The following is a 26,750-nucleotide window of genomic DNA, read 5'->3' on the forward strand; positions in this document are numbered from 1 at the left end:
GCTGGCAATACAGCAGTACACAGACTGCACAATGGGAGACACGTCAATCAAGAATAGCAATATAAATATTACTCAAATTGATGTGCATGTCTCACTGTAAATCAGTGACAAACAGTAACTGTCAGCAGAAGAGTGATAGTAAGCCATGGGGCCATCTCTTTTCTCTGCTTTCCAAGTTCCCTGAGGATCCTGACTAACTCTAGAGGTGAGATTATATTGACTACTTAAGAGCTCTATACTCTCTCAAAGACAGGATTTAGATGCAGGTAGAGACCTTGTTGAGCAGTGGTGGGAAAAGTACTCAATTGCTATACTTGAGTAAAAGTAAAGATACCTTAATAGAAAATGACTCAAGTAAAATTGAAAGTCACCCAGTAAAATACTACTTGAGTTAAAGTCTAAAAGTATTTGGTTTTAAATATACTTCAGTATCAAAAGTAAATGTAATTGCAAAAATATACTTAAGTATCAAAAGTAAAAGTAAAAGTATAAATCATTTCAAATTCCTTATATATTGATAAGTGCGTGAATAGGACCATTTTCCTGTCCTGCTAAGCATTCAAAATGTAACGAGTACTTTTGGATGTCAGGGAAAATGCATGGAGTAAAAAGTACATTATTTTCTTTAGGAATGTAGTGGAGTAAAGGTAAAAGTAGTTAAAAATATGAATAGTAAAGCAAATTAGATACCCCAAAAAACTACTTAAGTAGTGCTTTAAAGTATTTTTACTTAAGTACTTTACAACACTGTTGTTGAGTAGGCTCTAAAGAATGACCACGTGAGAAGGTTGGAGCGTAAGTAAGTCATGCAATTTGAAAAACTTGAAAATAAGTATGACATAGTATTTTATTTGCCTTGCTACTTATTTGAATTATAACTGAAGTCTCAATCCAAATAGCTAAACAGTTTGCCATTTACTGCCTTATTCTCTGGCTGTACCTAGCCATTCTGTGAATGTGTGTTACAATTTACTGTCAGGTGACGTGTGTAACTGTGTTTTACAGTGTGTTGTCATTGACAGTCATTCCATTGTGTGGTTGTGTTTTACAGTGTGCTGAGAGAGAGACCTGTAGTAGGGAGTGGGGCATTTTGAAGGCAGATGAAGCCATGCCGGCAGTTTGTCACGTAGTGTCAGCTCTATAAATATGTGAAGTGCTTTGGAAGCACTAAGCCTGTTGTTGTCCTGTGCTGCTACAGGGGTGTGTGTGTGTGTGTGTGTGTGTGTGTGTGTGTGTGTGTGTGTGTGTGTGTGTGTGTGTGTGTGTGTGTGTGTGTGTGTATGTATGTGTTGGGTTTCATTGCACATACTGTATAATAGCCTAAAATCACCTGTCCTATTGTGAATTGCATTCATATCAGCACTAAACAGAGTAGTTTACAAGACTAGTTGCGGTGAGTTTGGGAGGAAGACCCTGAATGGTTGGTCAGATTTACGACCACATGGCTGAGGAAGACATACTAGGCCTAATTCACCAAACAATCAACCCCCTGCAGGGTACAGGGTGGAAGAGGCCTATAAGTCATGGGGAGAGGGAGAGTTTTAATATATGACTGACAAAAATAGCCATTTTTTTTTTACACCAACTGGAGAACAGAGCCATCTTCTGCCCATAACTCCTCCAAAATACCCTGCTTAAAAAATTTACATTTATGTATCGCACTTAAATATGCATTGAACTGTACCCATATTATGTATTTTTTTAAATCTCTATTTTATTATTTATCTGCGCAAGAGACAGTGTTCCCTTTTGCAAATGCACCTATTTCATTGGCTGAGGCGATGTTAGCAACCTCAAAGCGTCCATCTTTCCCCAGCAACGGGAGACGGTTGAAAAGAAAGAAGGTTATCGAACTAAACGAGTTTTCGTCAACAATATTGCCACGTATTCATCTAAATGTAAAGCAAAGGTAAAGTACCAACATTATTTATTTGTATCGGCGTTTATGTGGTGAAATATTCACATAATGTAGCTGACAATTATGATTTGTTTACACTGACTGTGTAAAGTTTCTGTCAAATGAGGATGGTCCCCCTGCCGGCTGCGGATGAGCCTACACTGCAAGATGGGACTTTCCAAATTGTTGGAATTATCTTTAACAACGAGGGGAGAATCCCCAGTTTTGCATTAGAATGTTATTCTGTGAGTATATAACCCAATATACAATATTGGTATAACCACACGTCATCATTCAGCACTATGCATTGACATGTAATTTTCAGTTTGGAAACAATTTCATGAAAAAAAGGAATCTAGGCCAATCATTGACATGTCATTCCAGTCACAAAACCGAGATCAGCTGCTGCCAGGCCTATTGAAATGTGCCGTGGTGGTTTACAATATCTCAGAAACATCAGAGCAGATAGATGAGGCAACAAGGGCCATTTCAGGTTCAAAATATACAGGTTAAACCAAGAGGTTTCTAATATCCCGTAACTCTTTGCGCCACTATTAATGTACAGCCACTTTATTACTGGATTTCCCGACAGCTGGTCACGTTTTCAATGCTAATTCAGCAACGGCGCTGGTCCCATGAATTACATAGTTTATTTTCGAACTCATCCGCATGGAATTATTACGTTGTTTTAACCTTCCCATCTTCAACCTAGATTTCAGGTTGGCAATGGACCAGTCTGTGAAACCACCATTATAAATTCACTCAAGATATTGTCTCATTGGAACTTTTGAGTTACTTTGCAAATACTGCATGGCCTATAGCAGGATTTCCCAAACGCGGTGCACGTTTTGGTTTTTGCCCTAGCACTACACAGCTGATTCAAATAATCAACTAATCATCAAGCAAAAACCAAAATGTGCACCGAGTTTGGGAAACACTGGCCTAAATCCTACAGTAAAATGACGTCTCCTCCTCTTCCTTTATGCTTCACTCAGATATAGAGTGTTTTGCCTCTCAAAAGATATTCATCTTGATATCATCAGTCATGACCAGGGCAATGAGCAAGCCAGTCGATCCTGTAACGTTAAGTTTGTATTAAATGCTCTGTAATTACTATGCAATTTGTGTACAACATTTCAAAACGCTTCGCTAAATTGCTTCACATACCTTTGCTTTCTGACCTCAGAATGACCCAGAGATTCCTCTGACAGTGGATAACTACAGGAGGAAAATACATCATCCTAACTTCAAGTAGCACAGAAAATGGTGCTCAAACTGGGCAAAACTGAGTATAATGGGCTGGGCAAATGCTCCTTGATGTAAGGATGATGTGGTGGCAGGTGCTGAATATGGATTGGGAGAGAACCTCCTGGACTACTTCTTCAAGGTACATCTGAACTAAATAACTGATACATTATTATTCTATCAAGGCTTGGATGGATGTTTTCTATTTCACTCTTTCATCTAGCTCGACTCCTCGAGGCTTGGAGTTTGCAAGAGTTCCTGTTTTTGGGCTTGGCACAAATGTTATCCGTACTGGTCATGCTAGCGACCTTGCAGAGTTTGTATTTTTCTGTGGGTCCATTACATTATGTTGATGTTCAATTACTGCTTATATTTGTGTATTTAACCTTTTATTTAACTAGGCAAGTCAGTTAAAAACAAACTCTTATTTACAATGACTGCCAAACCCGGACGACGCTGGGCCATTTGTGCGCCGCCCTATGGGACTCCCAATCATGGCTGGATTGTGATACAGCCTGGAATCGAACCAGGGTCTGTAGTGACGCCTCTAACACTGAGATGCAGTGCCTTAGACCGCTGCACCACTCAGGAGCTTATTCAAGGGTGAAAAATACTAATCCTAGAATTACTGTCAACTTTTGTCTACAAGGGTTATCCAGAATGTTATCGACCACAAGCCAAAGACACATTATTTAATCGCTGTGGATGATTCCAAGAACACTTGAGGGTATTGTGAAGGTAAATAGGCTAAGCCAGCCAGACAGATTTTTGGTAATTTTAAGTTTATTGATATTCTTATTTTAAATAGAGGTGTAGATCTACAAATTGGTTGGTGGTATTTTCTGTATATCCCCCTGCTAGATAATAAGCTTTGTGCTTGGTCCAGGGAAGTCCCCAAGGAGGAGCAATGCTGAGAGTGTACCATGGTATTAATACCCTTATACGATACTTTATATCCATATTTAAGCCAGACATAAACTATTGAGATATTGCGCTCTTTGTTTTCCAATCAGCCAATCAGAATCTGTCTCCTGGGCACTCAGCGGTAGGGAAGAGTACTGTGGCAGATATTGCAATGAGCGTGATCAAAGACTGGTTCTTAACGCGGGACCAAAACAGCGTAGAAGTTAAGCCTCGCGCTTCAATGCTATTAGTTGTTGCGGACATTGACCCACTATGCTGTTTACTTTGTCCAGCTACGTCACGTCGCTGAGTCTACCTTTTAATACAAGATAAATTGATTATATATTCTATTTCAGGAGGATGCTGTGAAAGGGGCTAAGCAGGAGGGAGAGTCGGTCAGTAACGCTCAGGTCCAACTGGACTCGCTAAAGGACAGCAAGGAGCAAAATGAAGGTGTGTTCATATTCCAGTTCTTTATGTGAAGGACACCTGTTGAGGAGAGTTTGTGCTCAAATTGACTTATTGTAGTATTTGGGGGGGTATTTAGTTATTTAGACTCTGCCTCATGTCTATCGTGTTGGATTTCATATTATTCACTTTTGTTGTTTTTGTAACATTTCTGAAGCAGAGTTTGTGGTTTCATAAATGTCATCATTATTCTTGCAGGTAGCCTGGGCGACGGGCTTGTTTACCGTATCATGCGTGATAAGCTGATCTCAAAGCCGTGCAGGAACCAAGGCTTCGACCCTGACTGCTTCCCCAAGTCCTACCATCAGGCCAAGGAGATTTTCTATGGTACACATAAATCAAATCAACATTTATTTACAATTGAAACATTGAAGATATTGCAAAATACTTTACAAATAAACGATAGAGAACATCACCTTTTCATTGGAACTATTGGTTCCGAACTCCAGTGTCTGTCATCCTGCTTGGTCTCTTAATTAAACAATGATGTTTTCCAGAGGATGACATGGAACTGGATTATTCCAGTTCCAAAATGCATGCCTACAACAAGATAATTCCAGGTTAATGTTATTATTTATTATTATTATTATTATTATTACTCATATGCACAGTATTGCATGGCTATCATTGATCCCCCTGTATGTCTGTCTTGCAGAGTTTATTTTCTCCCTGGAGGCATCTGATGACTTCTTAAAGGAGCGGGTGCGGAACTCACCTGGGGGTGTGGCAGAGAAGACTCGCTACTCTCTGCCACCTTAGCCGGCTGAGGAAATATAGAAAGGCCAATGTGGAAGATGAAACGGTTCTGAACTACTTTGATGTGCTGGAGGTTCACCCAGAACACATTGGTAAGGCTGGAATAGAATACGGATTTAGTGAAAGCATTTAGAAACCCCAATATTCAACCTAATTATCAGAACTAGTGTGTAGTAAATAGTGATTGAACAGAACTTAACGCATTGAGAGGAAGTCTTTCATTGTCTGTCTGTCGGAGGTGAACGATGCGGTGCTGTGACGGAGAACATCATCAGGCTGGTGGGGCGTCCCCTGAACTACGGACCCACCCCTGAGGAGAGAGAGGCGATGGAGAGGAAGGTTGCGGAGGAGAGCGCCTGGTACTGGAGACCGCAGAGTGAAAGAGGAGGGAGGCTGAGACCGCGGCCAAGATGGCCGCACAGCTAGAGAGGTGGGTAAGAGATGGGCTGCATCAGAAGTAGTATACTATAATGGGAATAGGGTGCCATTTCAGGAAACATCTCTCACATTACTCATTGAGATTGATTCCATTTTAGAATCCTTATTAGACCAAGGGCCACCCACCAAAAATGTGTTGTTCCGTGACCCAGAAAACGGAACTGCTAAATTTCAGCAACACTATGTAGCTAACATTATGAGCATGAATACTGTGTGATTCAAAACTTGTAAAAGTTGCACATATGTTTTTTTCTCTTTAATCAAAGTTATGATATTTTGCATCCAATCACAGCGCGTCTTAGGTAATTTCCCTAGCAACGCTGCTATGTTTCACCTTGGTTACTTTTGTTGCACACTGGTGCACAGAACTATTTGTGTGTACGGTGTTCGTCCTTGCATCAGCTCAAGCGACACATGTTGCATTCACTGATCCAGATTTAGCCCGAAACTAGGAAATATGTTTTATCCATGTACAGTGGCTTTCTCAGTTAATGTAGGATGTTTTGGCAGCTGTATGTAGTCTACAAGAGCCATCATTGCTCTTGCCTGCTAACCAAACTAAAGACAACACAATGTTTGCGAGCTAACACAGCTCTCAAAACAACTAAGGTCCCGACAGCTAAATAATGCGCTGTTCTGGCATCTGAGAAAATCTATTTAGCATGTTTCAAACGCTTATCTCGTATTATTTGGGGATTCCTCCGGTCTGTTAAATGCATTGCTTTCTGCAAGCATGGACAACTGAACGTGTGTAAGAATTGTAACCAAGATGTAACATGACAACTTCATAATGTTGCTAGTGGAAATTACCCAAAATGCGCTATGATTCCGAAAACAACCGGGTGGTGATTCTATAATATTTATTAATCTGCAACTTTTACAAGTTTTAAACCACAGTGTTCATATTCGTAAAATGATCTACGTAATGGTTTTGCAGTTTTGTTTCCTGGGTCACAGAACGCCTTTTCTGAAGCCTTTTTTTAATGGGTAGCCCTTGGAATATATAGGCTCATCTCCACATTGCGTACTTCTATCCAGTCCTCTCAGATCTGTGAACTCTTAAAACCACTCTCTGTATACAATCGAAGAGTGGGCCACCAGCAACAATGTAAACCATGGAGCTGTAGTGTTTTGTTTTAGCCGAGTTGTTTATACGTGTATGTGTGTCTTTATCACCGTCACATGACTGAGGTGAAGAGGCATGAGCTGCTGGAGGCTCGCTTCATCCCCCTGAGGAACTACCTGATGAAGTACATGATGCCCTCTCTCACTGAGGGCACGATGGAGTGCTGCAAGGCCAAGCCAGATGACCCTGTAGACTTCCTGGTAATGTTGTTCGTTTTTTTTTATTGAATAAACTTTATTAATCCCACAAAGAGATCTGATTTGACACCAGAAAGGGACGTACAGAAACAACATGCATACATCAGACCAATAGACAGGGCAGTGATGGCTGGTGAAATGAGCACAAACCAAATGGGTTCAAGATAGTAGAAGCCTATTTCTTTTTAGTCTTTTTTTATTTAACCTTTATTTAACTAAGCAAGTCAGTTAAGAACACATTCTTATTTACAATGACGGGCTACCAAAAGGCCTCCTACGGGGACTGGGATTTTTAAAAAAAAAAGTGTGTGAGTGTGTGTGTGTATGTATATATGAGACCTAAGACAACATAGCATGGCAGCAACACAGCAAGGTAGCAACCCAACATGGCAGCAACATAACATGGTAGCAGCACAAGACAGGGTACAAACATTATTGGGCACAAACGGCAAGACGGTAGAGCCAACAATACATCACGCGAAGCAGCCACTGCTGTCAGATTGTCCATGATTGAGTCTTTGAATGAAGAGATGGAGATAAAACTGTCCAGTTTGAGTGTTTTTTGCAGCTCGTTCCAGTCGCTAGCTGCAGCGAACTGTAAATTGGAGTGACCCAGGGATGTGTGTGCTTTGGGGACCTTGAACAGACTGTGACTGGCAGAACGGGTGGATGATGAGCGCTGCAGTAGGTATCTCAGATAGGGGGGAGTGAGGCCTAAGAGGGTTTTGTAAATAAGCATCAACCAGTGGGTCTTGCGACGGGTATACAGAGATGACCAGTTTACAGAGGAGTATAGAGTGCAGTGATGTGTCCTATAAGGAGCATTGGTGGCATATCTGATGGCCGAATGGTAAAGAACGTCTAGCCGCTCGAGAGCACCCTTACCTGCCAATCTATAAAAAACAATTTTTTCTCAATTTTGTGTATTTCTTTCAGGCTGAATATTTATTACGGAACAATTCACAAGATTAGTGTGATGTGGTTAACACTCCAAACATCAAGGAGACCTTGTCGACTGGTATTTAATGTTTTGTACTGATAGTGTTAAGGCTCTGTGTTGATCAAGTCTTGCAATACACCTTGTTTATTTTTCCCACGAGAAATAAACATGTATTCCTCTATTTTGACTTGAGTTTTTGTAAAGATCATTTTATGAATATGATGAACTACAACTAATGGTAAATTTTATGAAGAAAATGTGTGCGCTTGCCTCAGCTACACTCACGCTAGCACGTGACATTACTCCTGAGTGGCGCAGTGGTCTAGAGATCCTGGTTCGAATCCAGGCTCTGTTGTAGCAGACTGCGACCGGGAGACCCAAGGGGCGGCGCACAATTGGCCCAGCGTCGTCCAGGGTAGGGGAGGCAATGGCCGGCAGGGATGTAGCTCAGTTGGTAGAGCATGGCGTTTGCAACGCCAGGGTTGTGGGTTCGATTCCCACAGGGGGCCAGTATTTAAAAAAATAATGTATGCACTCACTAACTGTAAGTCGCTCTGGATAAGAGCGTCTGCTAAATGACTAAAATGTAAATAATCAAATTACAAACCCACAGCCAAGTGGCACAGCGTCTGCATTTCAGTGGTCCCCGTCTTTATGATAGCTACATTAGCGGCTAATTAGCATTTCATTTGTTGGGGGTAGATATAGGTGAATATATTGATAAGTCTCCTTGTCGGAGAGAGATTTACACGGTTATCAAAACATCAGGGTAAGCCTACACAAAACACAGCCCTTATTTTAAGTGTTTGTAAAATCCCCTATGGGTAAAATGAATGATGGAAAGACTGGAACAATTTCCCTGTTTGACTGCTAGGATTATGGGTATGATTACTCCTACAGTGGTACTCTACTCTATTCCAGGGAACGGTGATGCTGAGATTTAGATTTTTCACTTTAAAATGTCAAACAAAAAACAATGATTGCAAAGTTAAACAAACCATACAACTTCATGCACAAGGACTACTTTTAACAATTTCCACAAATTTGACAATCACATTTACTTGAACAGTGTAGATACAACGTTTAGTAACAGAATGACTGCACAAACTGTCATTCTGTTACCAAACTTTGCATCTGCGCTGTTCTTCAAGTGAATGTGTTTTTGTAAAATAGTGTGGAAATTGTTAAAAGTAGTCCTTGTATACCCACCTACTACATATTCGAATAAATCTATTGTTTAGTAAAAAATATAGGCTATGTGGCAGATGCCAAATGTCCATCTATTTTAAAAGACTACAGTTCCCATGTGATAAAAAGTGTGCTCTAAATTATGACGTTCACACAACCCACTCAGGTAGCGAATTTTTGCGGTGACTGCACAGTTTGAACACGCGCCATGTTGAGTGGAAACAAAAGGTGTCAATCCCACTGCTCGGTTGCTGGTTAAATAACATAGCTAGCAAAAAAATTAAATAAGAAACGAGTATGAGAAGGGAATTTTGGCGGGGCTGATTGTACTTGCTGGAGGTTGTTACAATGTCCCTGTAAGTATCTCGCTACTTTGGACAGAGAATTGTTTGGAAAGGGGATTGGGCCTACGGATGCTGGCAAACCAGTTCGTCAAGTTATGTATTTTTTGTTAGCAGGTTGTGTAGCGGGAAATGTGTATTAGCTAGCTAAAGTAGCTAACGTTGTCGTTATTACGGTCTGACTTTCAACCCCATGTATTCAATCGTTCTTGACAAGTGGAAGTTGCAAACGGCTAGTTAGCATTTACAGGAGTTAGTTAGCATAACAAAGCTAACGTTCGCTATGTTTGCACCATATGTTTGCGCAATCTAGCTAGCACGTAGCTAGTAGGCAATTGTGATTCGGTAACCAGCTAGCTAGCTACATGTTTGCTAGTGCCAAAGTTAAGCGATACAATTGATATTAGCAGTCTAACGTTAGCTGTGAGTGCTTGGATCATTTGTAATATTGGAATTTGTCAGTTGTGAGCCGTTACGCTAGCTACTACTCCAGTTCGTTTCTATTTTATTTGTCCTTCGCAATTGATTTGTCAGATACAGCTAAATTACCATGCGGCTTCATTGCCAGTTTGAGAAAGTTGTCTGTTTTGGGGTCTTGCCTACTGCCATTTCGGGGTAGCTCTTATGAACTGTTTTGCGTTGTGATGGGTCACTAGACGTGTCAAATCAATTTGGTGCAAAAATATGTTCTCTTAGGCCTTTGTCATGTCAACATCAAACTGTAACGTTACAAAATGTAACGAAGTTGATGTTGACGATGTCCTTATTGGCTCTGTTCAGTCAAAACATTCTAGAAAATATGAGGCATGACATCAGAATCCACATATACAGTTAGGCCTTCGTGGTTTTTCCCAGAGCCCGTATTAAGATGTATAGCTGTAGCTGTGTCTGTTTTCCTCTACCACCACACCCACAGAATCCACAGCAAGCAATGTATGCTAGGGAGTCCGTATAGAACAAACTTTAAAGCACACACTACATGCTACATTTGTATGTGTTGTGATGCCATTAAGCTCTTTCTGTATGGTTTGTCATGTACATTTGTATTGATCATGTCCTTATCTGTATTAATGGATTGTTGATGTGTGGATATTTCTTTGTACAACACCAATAGAAATTCCTAGTAACATTTGTTGCATGGCGCATATATTTATTCAGATCACAACCTGTCCTGTCCTGTTTTCAGTCAGGTGTCGTTGGGTCGGGAGACACCCAAGCACTATGGGATCACTTCTCCTATCAGCTTGGCCCAAGCCAAGGAGTCTGACCTGGTCCTCACACACAGGCTGACTGAGGCCCTGAAACCATACGGGGTGTTCGAAGAGGAGCTGGAACTACAGCGCAGGTAGGATGGTTGTCACTAGTAAATGGTCATTTTAGAATGGACACAAGTAGTATCACACGGCCTATGAGGAGGAGGAGAACTGTATCCAATATCTTGCCAGTACATCAGCCAATTATTCTTAGGTTGGGGTTTTGGTCAATACTAGGTAAACTGTATTTGTTGTTATAAAGTGCCATACTTATGTAGTTATTTAAAATATATATATATATATGATGTGGGGATTTTTTTTGTTGCTTTACTGCTATTAGCCCATACAAGCGCATTGAATAACAGATTCACTAGTCATTTTTAGTCTTTTTTTTAGCAGACACTCCAGAGCGACTTACATTTTCATACTGGCCCCCCGTGGGAAGCGAACCCACAACCCTGGCGTTGCAAGCGCCATGCTCTACCAACTGAGCTACACGGAACAACCGATCTGAGAGAGATAAGAAAGATCAGGAAATATATATTTATTTAACCCCTTATTTCTGGCACTAAACAGTCTCCATATACTTCCATTCATTATTTCAACTGGTACCGGGGGACCTTAAGACGACTCTTGTGAAACCTGTAGGCGTCCGTGTTCATGAGTCTCACCTTTCCATAGAGAGGTCGTAATAGTTTGTAGGCCAAACCATTCGGACACTACTGACGATTTTGTGAGTAGACAGATTTTCGGGATGTCTCATGGTCTGACAAGCACCGCTCTAGCTCTGTCACCTTTCACCTCGGATGAGGCATCGGTGGATTGAAACAAATCCAATGCAAAAAAAAATATATCTCTCTCTCTCTAGCTTAAACTGATGGATGTTTTGTATTATGCTAATTTGATTTCCGCTGGGGTTCAACTCTAGGCGGTTAAACGTCAAAATACCACAGACTTCCTCTAAATCATGCTTTTGTTTTCCATAGAATACATGTGTTGGGGAAACTAAACACACTGGTGAAGGAATGGATCCATGATGTCAGTGAGACAAAGGTATTATTTTACTTTCGCCTTTTAGATAGTTCTCTCTGATACAGCAGGGGTCTGGTGACGACGTCAATGGGTGAGTCCCAAATGTCACCCTATTCCTTTTTAGAGCACTACTTTTGACCAGGGCTCTGCATTATTAAAGGGAAATAGTGTGCTAATTTGGTATGCAGATAATATTGGGTTATGACAACCGCATGGCACCGTTACCAACCGTGATGCAACAGGTTGTAAGGACTGGTTGTTTTTTTGTCTCCTAGAATCTGCCTGCCTCAGTGATTGACACTGTTGGAGGGAAGATATTCACGTTTGGCTCCTACAGGTTAGGAGTTCACACTAAAGGTAAATATTGTGTCAACTCGTCACTGCAAAAGTTACAATAACAGTTGTTGTCCAACAGGAACGCTCGTTTTCATGTCAAAACATTTTCCTCTTTTGGTACCTGCTGAACATGACTCTACCAAACACTCGGGTTCAAACGTCCTCAAAACACCACAGAATGGACATCTAAACACGGCCTTCTGTCCCTGTGCTCTTCTCCTAGGGGCAGACATTGACGCCCTGTGTGTTGCTCCTCGCCATGTGGAGAGAACAGACTTCTTCTCCTCGTTCCTGGACAAGCTGAAGCAGCAGGAGGAGGTCAAGGATTTGAGGGTGGGTATTGTATTGGGGGAGTAGGACTTGTGTTGGTCCAGTAGGTGAGAGTGAAGTGGGTATTGGTAGAGTTGGAGGTAAAGATGCATTCACAAAAATGAACGAGGTGCAGACGGTTCATTAACTTTTCACCCTTTATTTTCCAGGCTGTTGAGGAGGCATTTGTCCCGGTGATAAAGCTGTCTTTCGACAGCATTGAGGTGTGACATTTGAAATTATTTTTTGGTTCATTATTTCTTTATAGGCCTAAATGTGTACATTTGCATTATTGCAAGGAAACATGCAAAACTGGTTCTGTACATCCAACATTGAGATGTACCACGTTTATTTTAATTTTTTTAAACGTCCATGATCTGTTTGTTTCTAGATTGACATCCTTTTTGCCCGGTTAGCGTTGCAAACCATCCCAGAGAGTCTGGACCTCCGAGATGACGGACTGCTGAAGAACCTTGACATCCGCTGCATCAGGAGTCTCAATGGTAACACTGAGCTCTGGTCCTGATGTGGTTCAGTTGGTGAAAGTGTGGCGCTAGCAGCACCAGGGTGATGGGTTCGATTCCCGCTGCGGTCACATATACTAAAATGTACAGTGCATTCGGAAAGTATTCAGACCCCTTGACTTTCTCTACATTATGTTACAGCCTTATTCTAAAATTGATTAAATAGTTTTTTCCCTCAATCTACACACTACCCCATAATGATAAGCAAAAAAACGTTTTTTTAGAAATTTTGGCAAATTTATAAAAATTAAATAAATGGAAATATCACATTTACATAAGTATTCAGACCCTTTACTTTGTTGAAGCACCTTTGGCAGCGATTACAGCCTCTTCTTGGGTATGATGCTACAAGCTTGGCACACCTGTATATATATATTTATTTCCCCCATTCTTCTCTGCAGATCCTCTCAAGCTCTGTCAGGTTGGATGTACAGCTATTTTCAGGTCTCTCCAGAGATGTTCAGCCTCTGGCTGGGCCACTCAAGGACTTGTCCCGAAGCCACTCCTGCGTTGTCTTGGCTGTGTGCTTAGGATCGTTGTCCTGTTGGAAGGTGAACCTTCGCCCCAGTCTGAGGTCTTGAGCGCTCTGGAGCAGGTTTTCATCAAGGATCTCTCAGTACTTTTCTCCGTTCATCTTTCCCTCGATCCTGACTAGTCCCCCAGTCCCTGCCGCTGAAAAACATCCCCATAGCATGATACTGCCACCACCATGCTTCACCGTAGGGATGGTGCAAGGTTTCCTCCAGACGTGATGCTTGGCATTCAGGCCAAAGAGTTCAATCTTGGTTTCATCAGACCAGAGAATCTTGTTTCTCATGGTCAGAGTCCTTTAGGTGCCTTTTGGCAAACTCCAAGCAGGCTGTCATGTGCCTTTTACTGAGGAATTGCTTCCATCTGGCCACTCTACCATAAAGGCCTGATTGGTGGAGTGCTGCAGAGATGGTTGTTCTTCTGGAAGGTTCTCCCATCTCCACAGAGGAGCTCTGTCAGTGACCATCGGGTTCTTGGTCACCTCCCTGAACCCCCCTTTTCCCCTGATTGCTCAGTTTGGCCGGGCGGCCAGCTCTAAGAAGAGTCTTGGTGGTTCCAAACTTCTTCCATTTAAGAATGATGGAGGCCATTGTGTTCTTGGGGACCTTCAAGGCTGAAGAAATGTTTTGGTACCCTTCCCCAGATCTGTGACTCAACACAATCTTGTCTCGGAGCTCTACGGACAATTCCTTCAACCCCATGGCTTGGTTTTTGCTCTGACATGCACTGTCAACTGTGGGACCTTTATATAGACTGGTGTGTGCCTCTCCAAGTCATGTTAATTCAATTGAATTTACCACAGGTGTAGAAACAACTCAAGGATGATCAAATGAAACAGGATGCAACTGAGCTCAATATCGAGTCTCATAGCAAAGGGTCTGAATACTTATGTAAATAAGGTATTTCTGTGTTTTATTTTAAGTACATTTGCAAAAATGTCTAAACCTTTTTTCGATTTGTCATTATGGGGTATTGTGTAGATTGAAGAAAAAAATGTAATCCATTTTAGAATAAGGCTGTAATGCATTGTATGAACTGTGTATATACACTGTACTGTAATCACTTTGGATAAAATCGTCTGCTGAACGGTATCTCCGTACACTGATCCAAGTTAAAAACAGTGGTTTGAATGGCTGAAAGGCCTCTTAACAATTGGTTGTTGGCTCACCTCTGACCGTACCTACAGCTGTTTGAAAGCAACTGCTGTGTTGTAGGTTTCAAGTGTTCTCTCTGCATTGTGTTGTAGCCTGACTGTCTGGCTCTATTGTGACGCTGCGTTTGTTGGGCACAATAATGACTTGACGTTGTTTTCAGGTTGCAGAGTTACAGATGAGATCCTTCATCTTGTACCCAACATCGAAAACTTCAGACTGACTCTGAGGACCATCAAGCTGTGGGCTAAACGTGAGTCGGATCTGTAGTATTGTTGCATAGGAGCACAATCACTTGCCTTGGTGGAAACTGAACTGTGTGTTGAATCGGTGTCTTCTGTAAGATTCTGTGTCTACCTGCTTGTTGTCTGTACCTGTGTGTTTGAGTTGGTCTCTGTTTGTTTGTGTGTGTACTGTATCTGTGTGTGTGTGTGTGCGCGTGCTGTGTAACACTGAGTGACCGAGACTGTTGTGGCTAGGCAGGTAGTGTTATCTCACTCGTTCACACAACCAACTAATGGCATGTCAATACGCTGGGCCCAAACTGACTTGCAACGCCACAGCCCTCAGGTCCTATTCCCTAAACAGGATTATCCTGCCTAAAAATAAAAATAAAACTTGTCATGGCTTTTTAACACACAGGATAGACCACGGCACTTGTTGCCATGGTGAATTTGTTTGGCTTGCATATTCTGCCTGGCAACCAACTGTCCAATCATGTTTTGTGTTGCTGGAACAGAAGCCGCAGAGAGTCACTCACTGGCCTGTAGGCCAACCAGGTGCAGGTACTGAATGTGGTTCCCTAGCTGTAGCTGTAGGTATTTTATTTAAAATCTTGTGTAAACTAAAAGGCCAATCCAAAAACATCCCCTGCCCCTCCACCCCCAACTCTTTAGTGCTCTTTAGAAGCTAGATAGCTGTAAGCGATATGGCATAAGCATCGCCAAGCTTATTGGGAGACGAGGCAGAACCATCAAGCTGAATTGCAGGACCAGCTAAATTTCACTGTTGCCTGATGATCATTAGTGTACTGGCAAGTAGCTCTATTACCATCACAAGAGGAATCAGCGTGTATACTAAAGATGTGATAAATATACTTTTTGTCTTTACATTTAAACTACCGTTTTTAATCGGTTTTCTGTTAAAAGATAAGAAAAATGCATAAAATTCCAAGTGAATTGAAGTTGTCATTCTCATACTGTGCCAGACTCAAATTCTGAGAATTGATTCGGGCCAGGCAAGTCATGTGTGGAATACCATTTACATTTTAGTCATTTAGCAGACGCTCTTATCCAGAGCGACTTACAGTTAGTGAGTGCATACATGATTTTTTTATTTTTTTCATACTGGCCCCCCATGGGAATCGAACCCACAACCCTGGCGTTGCAAACACCATGCTCTATCAACTGAGCTACATCCCTGCTGGCCATTCCCTCCCCTACCCTGGATGACGCTGGCTACGACAGAGACTGGATTCAAACCAGGATCTCTAGTGGCACAGCTAGTACTGCGATGCAGTGCCTTAGACCACTGTGCCACTCGGGAGACCATTTGACTTGATTGTGGAAACTACTGGAGAATCCACTGGCCATGTGAAATGTGGAGGGTGAGAGGCGTTTCTAAAATAGGACCGCAGGAAGACTGGTAGGCTACTTCTCTGAGTCTGCATGCGTATGTGTGCCAAACAGGTGTTTTTTTCTGACTGTTTGGAACAGTGTAAACGACACTAAACAAATTATAAGAAATCCCAGAAGGTCTATACTAACAGGTTTTAAAGGCTTTATTAGAGCAAAGATGATTCACCTGCATTGGTGAATGTTGCAATTGCTTTAGCCGACGTTGCGATTTTTATTTGTTTAATTATTCAAGGCTCCCTTTTTTTTATTTCGTTTTAAAACAAAAAATGCTTGAATTGTATTTAATGACTCGTATGTTGACATAAACTAATGAATGATTCATATTAAAGTATAGGCCCAAGTAAGTTACGTTATGACAGCTAAACAGGACCACTCTTAGGCTTCTTAGATGGTGGTTATACAAGGCTATAGTATACTAAGCCTACTAATGACATTGGCTTACTTATGATGATAATTGTAGCCTAATAGTAACAATAAGAAGGATATCAAGAAGGAGGGTAGAAGTGTAGCTCAGTCCCCTGTAGCTCAGTTGGTAGAGCATGGCGTTTTCAACGCCAGGGTTCTGGGTTCGATTCCCACGGGGGGCCAGTATGAAAATGTATGCACTCACTAACTTTAAGTCGCTCTGGATAAGAGCGTCTGCTAAATGACGTAAATGTAAGTGAGCGCTGTGTGCGTTTTTAGGCCAGTGTCTGTCAAACAGATGCTGTTAGATTTAGAAGGGCCTAAAATTAACCCCCGCCACCTGCCAAATGTTGGTAGATTTTGGCATTGGTAAGATGTCTATTTCATTTGCTACGTTGGCGGGTGGTCAGGGCTCCACAGTGCGAGCTTTCACTTGCATTTGTGAATAAAAATAGTCAAGTATGATCACATTTGCAGTAAAATGCTGCAGTTTCTGTTTTCAAAGTAGTTTTGTTTCATAGCTGGTTAAATTTAATCGCACAAAGTCAAAGAACTACGAATCCTATGTAGCCTATCCCCTTGCACTGCAACACTGCCTGGCTGGGTCTGTGATATTTTGGATTAAAAAAATGAAATTAAACAATACACCACATTATTTCTCACTAGAAATACATGTATTGTTTTAGAAACATTACAAAGCATGCTTATCTGTTTTATTAGTGTTGGTGTAATTTTAGCGATATACAAATATTTTGGCTGGTAAAAAAGTGTCTGGTGGACCCAAAACATTTTTTGGGGGCCCTGTAGATCAGGCTACATATTTTTTTCCCTGACCGTTTGGAACAGTGTAAACACTAAATAAATTCTAAGATATCCCAGAATGTGTTCTAACAAACTATTTTTAAAGCCTTTATTACATCATGGCAAAGATTTAAAAACAGTTGAATTCGTGAAATTGCTTCATCCGTCAGATGTTGTGAGTCTAAGAGCTCACGGAATCAGTATTAAACATGCACTCAAAACAGGCAATGGAACCAGGATCTGTCTTAATTTCTGTAGATATTTATGGATGCTTTATAAATCCTGGCACATTTTAACAGTTGATTTTATAACTAAGTTGGGTTTTACTCTCCTGACTTTTCTTAAGGAAAGGGCTGTTTCCTTGTCTCCTCACTCCGCTGCCGCCTCCACCACATTGTTCTCATGATTGGGACCTGTTAGTGGTAGTTGTTTCTGTTTTAAACGTTCACACCCCTATTGTATACTTTACCATATCAGAAATGTATGTACTACTGTTACGACTACTACGACTCACCTCTATCCTGCCGACTGCCTTGTAGGGCAACAGCAAAGCTAACCTCTTAGTAGTAGCCAGGATCTGCCAGCTTTACCCCAACACCATTTTATATATACACCTAAAATATATATATACTGTTATGTTATTGTTCTCCCATAGGTCATAACATCTACAGTAACATCCTGGGCTTCCTGGGTGGCGTGTCCTGGGCCATGCTGGTAGCCAGGACCTGCCAGCTCTACCCCAACGCTGTGGCCTCCACCCTCGTACACAAGTTCTTCCTCGTCTTCTCTAAGTGGTGAGCAGTCTCTCTCTTTTAGACATTCTCTGTGACCTGTTTCAGATGGTCATTCGTTTTTCTGTGCTTTGCCAGTGACGCGTCGTTTTGTCTGAAGTGATTTATGAACGAGGGTTTCCGTGGTGCCGGACAACGTGACCGGGAAGATTTATATTTACTGTCCGTTTTGAGGTCTTTACCGGACCCATATGCATTGGGTGCATAACCAATTAGGGAATCCATCCACGGTGCTCAGAATTACAGAAATCACATTTAGTTTATAGTAATGCATCTTACGAAATGGCGCCGGAGAAGATGGCTGCCCTTTTACAGCCCTCTAACCAATTGTACTATTATGTGTCTTTTTCCGCGTTATTTGTAATTTATTTTGTACATAATGTTTCTGCCATCGTCTCTTATAACCAAATAGAGCTTCTGGATATCAGGACAGCGATTACTCACCTCGTATTGGACAAAAAAAAATTATTCAATGAGGCGGTTGCGAAGGATATCCTACAGACACCCGACAAGGCCCAAATCCCCGTCATTCGCATGAGGAAGAGACGGAGATATCGTGGACGTAGGTCGGGGTGCCTTGTAAGGATCCGACGGCGAGCGAGTAAACTGCCGCTCCCATCAATCCTATTAGCCAATCTTCAATCTTGGATGACCTAAGATTACGGTTATCCTACCAACGGGACATTAAAAACTGTAATATCTTATGTTTCACCGAGTCGTGGCTGAACGACGACATGGATAATATACAGCTAGCGGGCTATATGCTACATCGGCAGGATAGAACGGCTGACTCCGGTAAGACAAGGGGTGGCGGTCTGTGTATATTTGTAAACAACAGCTGGTGCACAAAATCAAATACTAAGGAAGTCTCAAGGTTTTGCTCGCCTGAGGTAGAGTATCTTATGATAAGCTGTAGACCACACTATTAACCAAGAGAGTTTTCATCTATATTTTTCATAGCTGTCTATTTACCACCACAAACCAATGCTGGCATTAAGATTGCACTGAATGAGCTGTATAAGGCCATAAGTCAACAGGAAAACGCTCATCCAGAGGCAGCGCTCCTAGTGGCCGGGGACTTTAATGCAGGGAAACTTAAATCCGTTCTACCTAATTTCTACCAGCATGTTAAATGTGCAACCAGAGGGAAAAAAACTCTAGACCACCTTTACTCCACACACAGAGACGCATACAAAGCTCTCCCTCGCCCTCCATTTGGCAAATCTGACCATAACTCTATCCTGCTGATTCCTGCTTAAAAGCAAAAACTAAAGCAGGAAGCACCAGTGACTCGGTTAATAAAAAAGTGGTCAGATAACGCAGATGCTAAGCTACAGGACTGTTTTGCTAGCACAGACTGGAACATGTTCCGGGATTCTTCAGATAGCATTGAGGAGTACACCACATCAGTCACTGGCTTCATCAATAAGTGCATCGATGATGTCGTCCCCACAGTGACCGTACGTACATACACCAACCAGAAGCCATGGATTACAGGAAACATCCGCACTGAGCTAAAGGGTAGAGCTGCCGCTTTCAAGGAGCGGGACTCTAACCCAGACGCTTATAAGAAATCCCGCTATGCCCTCCGACGAACCATCAAACAGGCAAAGAGTCAATACAGGACTAAGATTGAATCGTACTACACCGGCTCTGACGCTCGTCGGATGTGGCAGGGCTTGAAAACTATTACAGACTACAAAGGGAAGCACAGCCGCGAGCTTCCCAGTGACACAAGCCTACCAGACGAGCTCAACCACTTCTATGCTCGCTTCGAGGCAAGCAACACTGAAGCATGCATGAGAGCACCAGCTGTTCCAGATGACTATGTGATCACGCTCTCCGTAGCCAATGTGAGTAAGACTTTTAAGCAGGTCAACATTCACAAGGCCGCAGGGCCAGACGGATTACCAGGACGTGTACTCCGAGCATGTGCTGACCAACTGGCAAGTGTCTTCACTGACATTTTCAACATGTCCCTGACTGAGTCTGTAATACCAACATGTTTCAAGCAGACCACCATAGTCCCTGTGCCCAAGAACTCTAAGATAACCTGCCTAAATGACTACCGACCCGTAGCACTGACGACTGTAGCCATGAAGTGCTTTGAAAGGCTGGTCATGGCTCACATCAACACCATTATCCCAGAAACCCTAGACCCACACCAATTTGCATACTGCTCCAACAGATCCACAGATGATGCAATCTCTATTGCACTCCACACTGCCCTTTCCCACCTGGACAAGAGGAACACCTACGTGAGAATGCTATTCATTGACTACAGCTCAGCATTCAACACCATAGTGCCCTCAAAGCTCATCACTAAGCTAAGGATCCTGGGACTAAACACCTCCCTCTGCAACTGGATCCTGGACTTCCTGACGGGCCGCCCCCAGGTGGTAAGGGTAGGTAACAACACATCTGCCACACTGATCCACAACACGGGGGCACCTCAGGGGTGCGTGCTCAGTCCCTTCCTGTACTCCCTGTTCACCCATGACTGTATGGCCAGACACGACTCCAACACCATCATTAAGTTTGCCGACGACACAACAGTGGTAGGCCTGATCACCGACAACGATGAGACCTGGCCGTGTGGTGCCAGGATAACAACCTCTCCCTCAACGTGACCAAGACAAAGGAGATGATTGTGGACTACAGGAAAAAAAAAAAAGAAGAGGACTGAGCACGCCCCCATTCTCATCGACGAGGCTGTAGTGGAACAGGTTGAGAGCTTCAAGTTCCTTGGTGTCCACATCACCAACGAACTATCATGGTCCAAACACACCAAGACAGTCGTGAAGAGGGCACGACAAAGTCTATTCCCCCTCAGGAGACTGAAAAGATTCGGCATGGGTCCTCAGATCCTCAAAAAATTATACAGCTGCACCATCGAGAGCATCCTGACTGGTTGCATCACCGCCTGGTATGGCAACTGCTTGGCCTCCGACCGCAAGGCACTACAGAGGGTAGTGCGTACGGCCCAGTACATCACTGGGGCCAAGCTTCCTGCCATCCAGGACCTCTATACCAGGCGGTGTCAGAGGAAGGCCCTTAAAATTGTCAAAGACTCCAGCCACCCTAGTCATAGACTGTTCTCTCTGCTACCGCACGGCAAGCGGTACCGGAGTGCAAAGTCTAGGTCCAAAAGACTTCTCAACAGCTTCTACCCCCAAGCCATAAGACTCCTGAACAGCTAATCATGGCTACCCGGACTATTTGCACTGCCCCCCCACCCCATCTTTTTACGCTGCTGCTACTCTGTTAATTATTTATGCATAGTCACTTTAACTCTACCCACATGTACATATTACTTCAACTACCTCTACTAGCCGGTGCCCCCGCACATTGACTCTGCACCGGTACCCCCCCTGTATATATAGCCTCCCTACTGTTATTTTATTTGACTTCTGCTCTCTTTTTCTCAACACTTTTTTGTTTTATTTTACATTTTTATAAAAAATAAATGCACTGTTGGTTAAGGGCTGTAAGTAAGCATTTCACTGTAATGTCTGCACCTGTTGTATTCGGCGCATGTGGCCAATAAAATTTGATTTGATTTAACAGAACATGCATCTCCTCTAATGAAGCAGCCAATAGAACGTTATTTTCAAACATTTGCCAAAATGCAATTTGCGGGAACACCATTATAAACAGAGCACCTGGAAAAGCACAATTTTAAACAGTGCACCTGATAGCGGTTCCATATGTGACAGAGATGGAAATCTCTGTTAGAGACTTAGAAAGAGGGGGAATCTAAAGATGCAACAACTAGGATGGATTGCTGAAATGACTAGGATTGTGCCCTTTGCTTCTGGACAACGAAAAAGTTGATATGAAAACCAATAGAACAGTTGAAATGGCATAGCTGTGGGTCCAGTAGGAAAGTAAATGGAAATGTGCCAAAATTATATAATTACTCCATTCTATACATAAAATAATTCAGAAATACTTTAACAGAAAACATAACTTAGACACAGAGGAATAAATGTACCGTTAATCCGTGTCATTTGTTGATGCATGTACTAATTAGTAATTTCTCGTTCTCTGAGTGGAAACGTTCTTTGCGGAGTTCACAACTTGCTACACTTGTGAGAAACACATTTTGGTTTATTACATAACCATCATTTTTTAAATTATATTTTGTTTGGAGTGCTCCATGTGAGCAATGAGCATGGGTCTGGTTTATCTGTCTTGTGTGTTAATTTTTTTTTTATATATATATAATTTTTAATTAGGGGATAGATCAGCTTTAATATTGCAGATTGTAACTTCCGTCAATGTAATTGTCTGCATCACTTCCAAAAAGTTTTTTTCTTTCTCACATATATATATATATATATATCCTTTTTTTAACCAGCTGAGGAGCTGCAGGATAAATCCTGCTCAAAATAGGCTCTGTGTGCGTCTGATAGTTGATGGATAATGTTCTGAACAAACGGAGTAAAAAAAACTCAAACGGACAACTAGAAAAAGCTCAAACCAAGTTTATTCACCCACTGGGTCATACAGCTGCAAATAAAACATACAAGTCACACAAACACATCTTTATACCTTCCAACTAGGTGGAGTCATCTACTTGCATGGCAATTTAATTCCACTCAATTATGCATATTGTGCTGAATACCCTTGCTATAGACCAATAAGCATGACGGTCAAATGTGTTTCCATTGGCTGGTATTTCCATCAATGAATAAAAAAACATTATTTTGCAATCAGATATTTTTTGCTCCCTGTCATTTTTACAGGCAACTTTTATTTATCTGCAAAAAACAAAACAAAAAATGGCCCTAAAGCCTAAAGTTTCCTACCGGAAACCCTGTTATGAAACGTGATTCCATAGAACACCCTTTCTATATTATGGTGAGGGATTGTTCTGCCATTCTAGTCCTTGTGGCGGCCGCCTAAAGGTGTTTTCGAGTCGCCTAAGTCCAAAGTGTTTTTTGATCCAGAAAAAAACCTGATTGTCGTCACATTTTCTCGGTGCTTGTGGCAGCTGTAATTACTCCTGTATTTCTTAGGACCATAGTCAAACAAGATGGTGTGTGTAAAGGGTTGTCTGACTGATGGTATACTTGGTCCGTATCATCACACTGAACTTGAGTTGTGTTGCAGGGAATGGCCCAACCCTGTTCTCCTGAAGCAGCCAGAGGACTGCAACCTCAACCTGCCTGTCTGGGACCCCAGGGTAATGTTGGTCCATAACTAGATTTGTTCATACTGATACTAGTCCTGTCCTGAGCAACACTAATACATAAAGGACTGTCATAAAAATGAATTTAACTGCTTAAAGCATTTTACTAGCAGAGCTACCAAACCCCCCCAAAAAAAAAACCTGGTGATTTTTTAAAAAGGGGTTAAACACCTGTTCCTCCAGGACACAGACACATCCCACTTGTATTAACCATTTTTAAAGTCTAGGGCCAGAGGTTTTTCCTGTGACCTGTACCTCGAGTCAGTCACACTTTATTTAATCTGTTCCAGTACAAACCATTTGATTCAACTGCATTAGAGGCTGAGTATGTCATCAACTTGACTGAATTGACTCCTACCCTGCTAGAGGCCCTGTATCCCCATTTTAAGATAGAACTCTCTGAGAATGTATCACTGTGTTGTTCCAGGTGACCCCCAGTGACCGGTACCACCTGATGCCCATCATCACACCAGCATACCCCCAGCAGAACTCCACCTACAACGTCTCCGCCTCCACACGGGCCGTCATGGTGGACGAGTTCAAACAGGGTCCGTTAGCCGTCGCCATTTCTAACTTTTATACACAGACTTTTGCTATTTTTATACAAAACCCTTCAGGTCAGAGTCCTAACTTAAGACTTGAGTGAAAAACGTACTCAAACATTCACATAAATGATACGTTGATGTCAAAGGGAAGTTTGCTCAAGTGTACGTTTAGCATATCAAGTAAATTCCGTCTAGTCTGGCCTTTTCCCCCCCTTTTTTTTTCTCAAGGGGTTCCTAACGTCCTCTACTTCATTGTAGCCTAGATACGTTGTCTCATCTGTAGTTTTCCTTTGGTTGTCCTCGTTGTTAAACACGTTGTCCTTCCTCCTTCCCTCTACAGGTCTGGCAATTACAGATGAAATATTGCAGAATAAAGCAGAGTGGGCCAAACTATTTGAAGCACCAAACTTCTTTCAGAAATACAAGTATGTATTAAGCAGCTTATCCTGTGGGACACACATGGTGAGACAAACCAACTATTTCAATAAAGATGTATATTTTCTAAATATACCAATATACTATATTTTCAGTAAATGTGAAGTTCTCTTCTTTATATTCAACTGTTTATGTAATCCACTCATTCAGTTTGAATTATTTTGTATTATTAAATATACATTTCAGGCTTTTAGACAAGACTCAAAAGAAGCTTTCTTCTTACCTAAGCACCCTTTTTTGATTCACCAAAAAATTATCACAAAAGCAAATACAATGTTAACGTTATGCAGGGCCTGAAGCCCAGTGTTATCAGTAATATTTAGTATAGACTGTGCCTCTAATGTAAGCACAACTCAATGTTTGTATATTTTAATATTTTACTAAAGGTAGGTACTTCAGTTGTAAGGATTCCAATATTAAACCGTCTCCTGGTTTTCCTTGTCTTGTTATATTGTGTATCAATTCCCAAATAAAATGCTTTAGTTCACAATTTGCACAATGTATTTCTTGTTAGTCTTGATTTTGTAGACATGTCTTTTTATTTTCCTTATCAAGTTTTGATCATGATAAATCCGTAAATTGTAGCACAGCGCTAGCAGGAAGCCATGTGAAGATTACCAAAAATTAAAGCGTCATTGGCTCTTTCAGTTTCATTCTATGCATTGTGGGTAATGTATAGATCCAGATTACTAACTCACATCCTGGATTCCATTTTCAATATCAGTTCTGCGCAATCTTGAGAAATGTACTTGAGTGTTGAAATCTGTGTATAGAGGGAGGGATAAATAGCTAGATAAGTAGTTAATTGGTTTATCAGTAGTATGCAAGAGTGTGATAGGACAGTGGCCACAGTTCTGTTACCCAAGAGGCATTGTCCTTGGAAGAGGAGGCATTTCTTCTTTTGCAGCCCCAATCAGAATGCAAAGCTTTTTGCTGCCCAATCCCCTCCCCTTTGTCTTAAGTGTTCTATAGTGAATGAAGTGATCCAATCCTCTCCTTCATTTACCAAAATCTTCCATTACTGGAGTGCTCCATTTGAAGTGTGAAATACCATCAAAGTCTTCTGGGAAATCAGTTTGATCCATCCACCCTTTCTTGGGCAGAAAAGTTTCAGAAGATTTTGATATATTGCCTTAAGCACACCCTGGCTAAGCACACCTTCTCTGAGTTTCTGGAAGCACACGCTGCCTTAAACACAACTCCTCCTCCTCTGGGTTGCAGGCAGCACACCCTGCCTTAAACACAACTGGGTTGCAGGCAGAGAAAATGCAGCAGCACATTCTGGATAGCCTTTTTACAGCACTGTAGAGCCTGAAAAAATGGAGAATAATTTTAAAGTGAATAAATACATCCAGCCTGTGGATTGGACAGGAGCTTTAGAGGAGACGGTCACAATTACACTTTGATTATCATCCAGGTTAGACTCTTTTACACACACCAGGCTTGATTAACAGATTTCAGAATCAGACCATCCTGCTGACTTGGGTGGCGTCCTGCTGATTACTGCACTGGTTTCTCTGTAACTGTTGTTTGAATAAATCAATCATTTATCCCAGGCTCAGACCTTTTATTTTCAATGTGGCCTGAAAATGAAAAAACGATCCTTTCCATTTTTAATCTGCTTGTCATTTGTAAAACTATTTATATTGTTGTAACCTCATGGGGAAATAATCTGAACACAAGCTCCTGTGATTTGGTTTTCAACAAGATGCAAGGTAGAGCTATTCCAGACAAAGCATAGAAAGAACTTTATGGCGCTACTATGGTAACTGCATGTAGATTGTACACAGACACACAATACTAGTTTTGCCCAGTTATAGTACAATAGTGACTTTCAGGATACTTTTAATATTGTGGAAGACATGTTTTATAGACTGAATCAGGTTCATTCTCTGACATGATGATTTGGAGTGTAAATTATCGTGGTACTTACAATTGGTTTTATCTGACTAGATTGATGTGCTATGGAGAATTTGTGGCTGCTACTGGGACATGTTGCTCTAAGACGGTGTCACGTCAGCTATGGACGTTTGTGTGTCATTTATTGGCTTAACACACTTTGGTATTAGTCCTGCAGTTTTTATCAGTTTTAGTTTGAGAGAAGTGTGTTATAAAAAACCGATTTCCATGACATGCTGTGAGAGTGGTGGCGATCTGGTCTGGGCCTATGTGTCTGGGGCTCTCTCCTAGCCTGGGTTCGTTGCCTGGCTGCTGTCTTTAGGGTGTAATGGGATTGTTCTGTTTCTTATGTTCCAAGGCATTATATTGTGTTGCTAGCAAGCGCCCCCACCGAGAAGCAGCACCTGG

General features: G+C 41.8%; 1 protein-coding gene, 1 long non-coding RNA gene and 1 other non-coding gene across 3 annotated transcripts in view; all 3 read left to right on the forward strand.

Moving 5' to 3' along the window:
* The first annotated feature begins 1,770 nt into the window (after nucleotides 1-1,770).
* LOC121548515 lies at nucleotides 1,771-7,633 on the forward strand. The gene is made up of 8 exons (XR_005996659.1): nucleotides 1,771-1,909; nucleotides 2,010-2,142; nucleotides 3,084-3,284; nucleotides 4,402-4,498; nucleotides 4,712-4,840; nucleotides 5,011-5,073; nucleotides 5,169-7,033; nucleotides 7,599-7,633. It is a non-coding gene; the product is annotated as an uncharacterized LOC121548515 (long non-coding RNA).
* A 1,532-nt stretch (nucleotides 7,634-9,165) lies between these two features.
* LOC121548514 (poly(A) polymerase beta) overlaps nucleotides 9,166-26,750 on the forward strand; it is a 23,962-nt gene continuing 6,377 nt past the window's right edge. The window contains exons 1-13 of the mRNA XM_041859971.2: nucleotides 9,166-9,514; nucleotides 10,686-10,844; nucleotides 11,739-11,805; nucleotides 12,060-12,141; nucleotides 12,344-12,453; nucleotides 12,600-12,653; nucleotides 12,821-12,932; nucleotides 14,799-14,888; nucleotides 18,134-18,272; nucleotides 23,385-23,457; nucleotides 23,891-24,011; nucleotides 24,349-24,433; nucleotides 26,701-26,750. The exon at nucleotides 26,701-26,750 is cut by the window's right edge and continues 4 nt beyond it. Coding sequence (XP_041715905.1) covers nucleotides 9,507-9,514; nucleotides 10,686-10,844; nucleotides 11,739-11,805; nucleotides 12,060-12,141; nucleotides 12,344-12,453; nucleotides 12,600-12,653; nucleotides 12,821-12,932; nucleotides 14,799-14,888; nucleotides 18,134-18,272; nucleotides 23,385-23,457; nucleotides 23,891-24,011; nucleotides 24,349-24,433; nucleotides 26,701-26,750 — 1,150 coding nt within the window. The 5' untranslated portion in view covers nucleotides 9,166-9,506. The remainder of the gene's footprint in view (nucleotides 9,515-10,685; nucleotides 10,845-11,738; nucleotides 11,806-12,059; nucleotides 12,142-12,343; nucleotides 12,454-12,599; nucleotides 12,654-12,820; nucleotides 12,933-14,798; nucleotides 14,889-18,133; nucleotides 18,273-23,384; nucleotides 23,458-23,890; nucleotides 24,012-24,348; nucleotides 24,434-26,700) is intronic.
* Nucleotides 16,785-16,860, forward strand: trnae-uuc. The gene has a single exon. It is a non-coding gene; the product is annotated as a tRNA-Glu (tRNA).

Source organism: Coregonus clupeaformis, unplaced genomic scaffold (assembly GCF_020615455.1).
Source record: "Coregonus clupeaformis isolate EN_2021a unplaced genomic scaffold, ASM2061545v1 scaf0561, whole genome shotgun sequence".
Classification (NCBI taxonomy): Eukaryota; Metazoa; Chordata; class Actinopteri; order Salmoniformes; family Salmonidae; genus Coregonus; species Coregonus clupeaformis.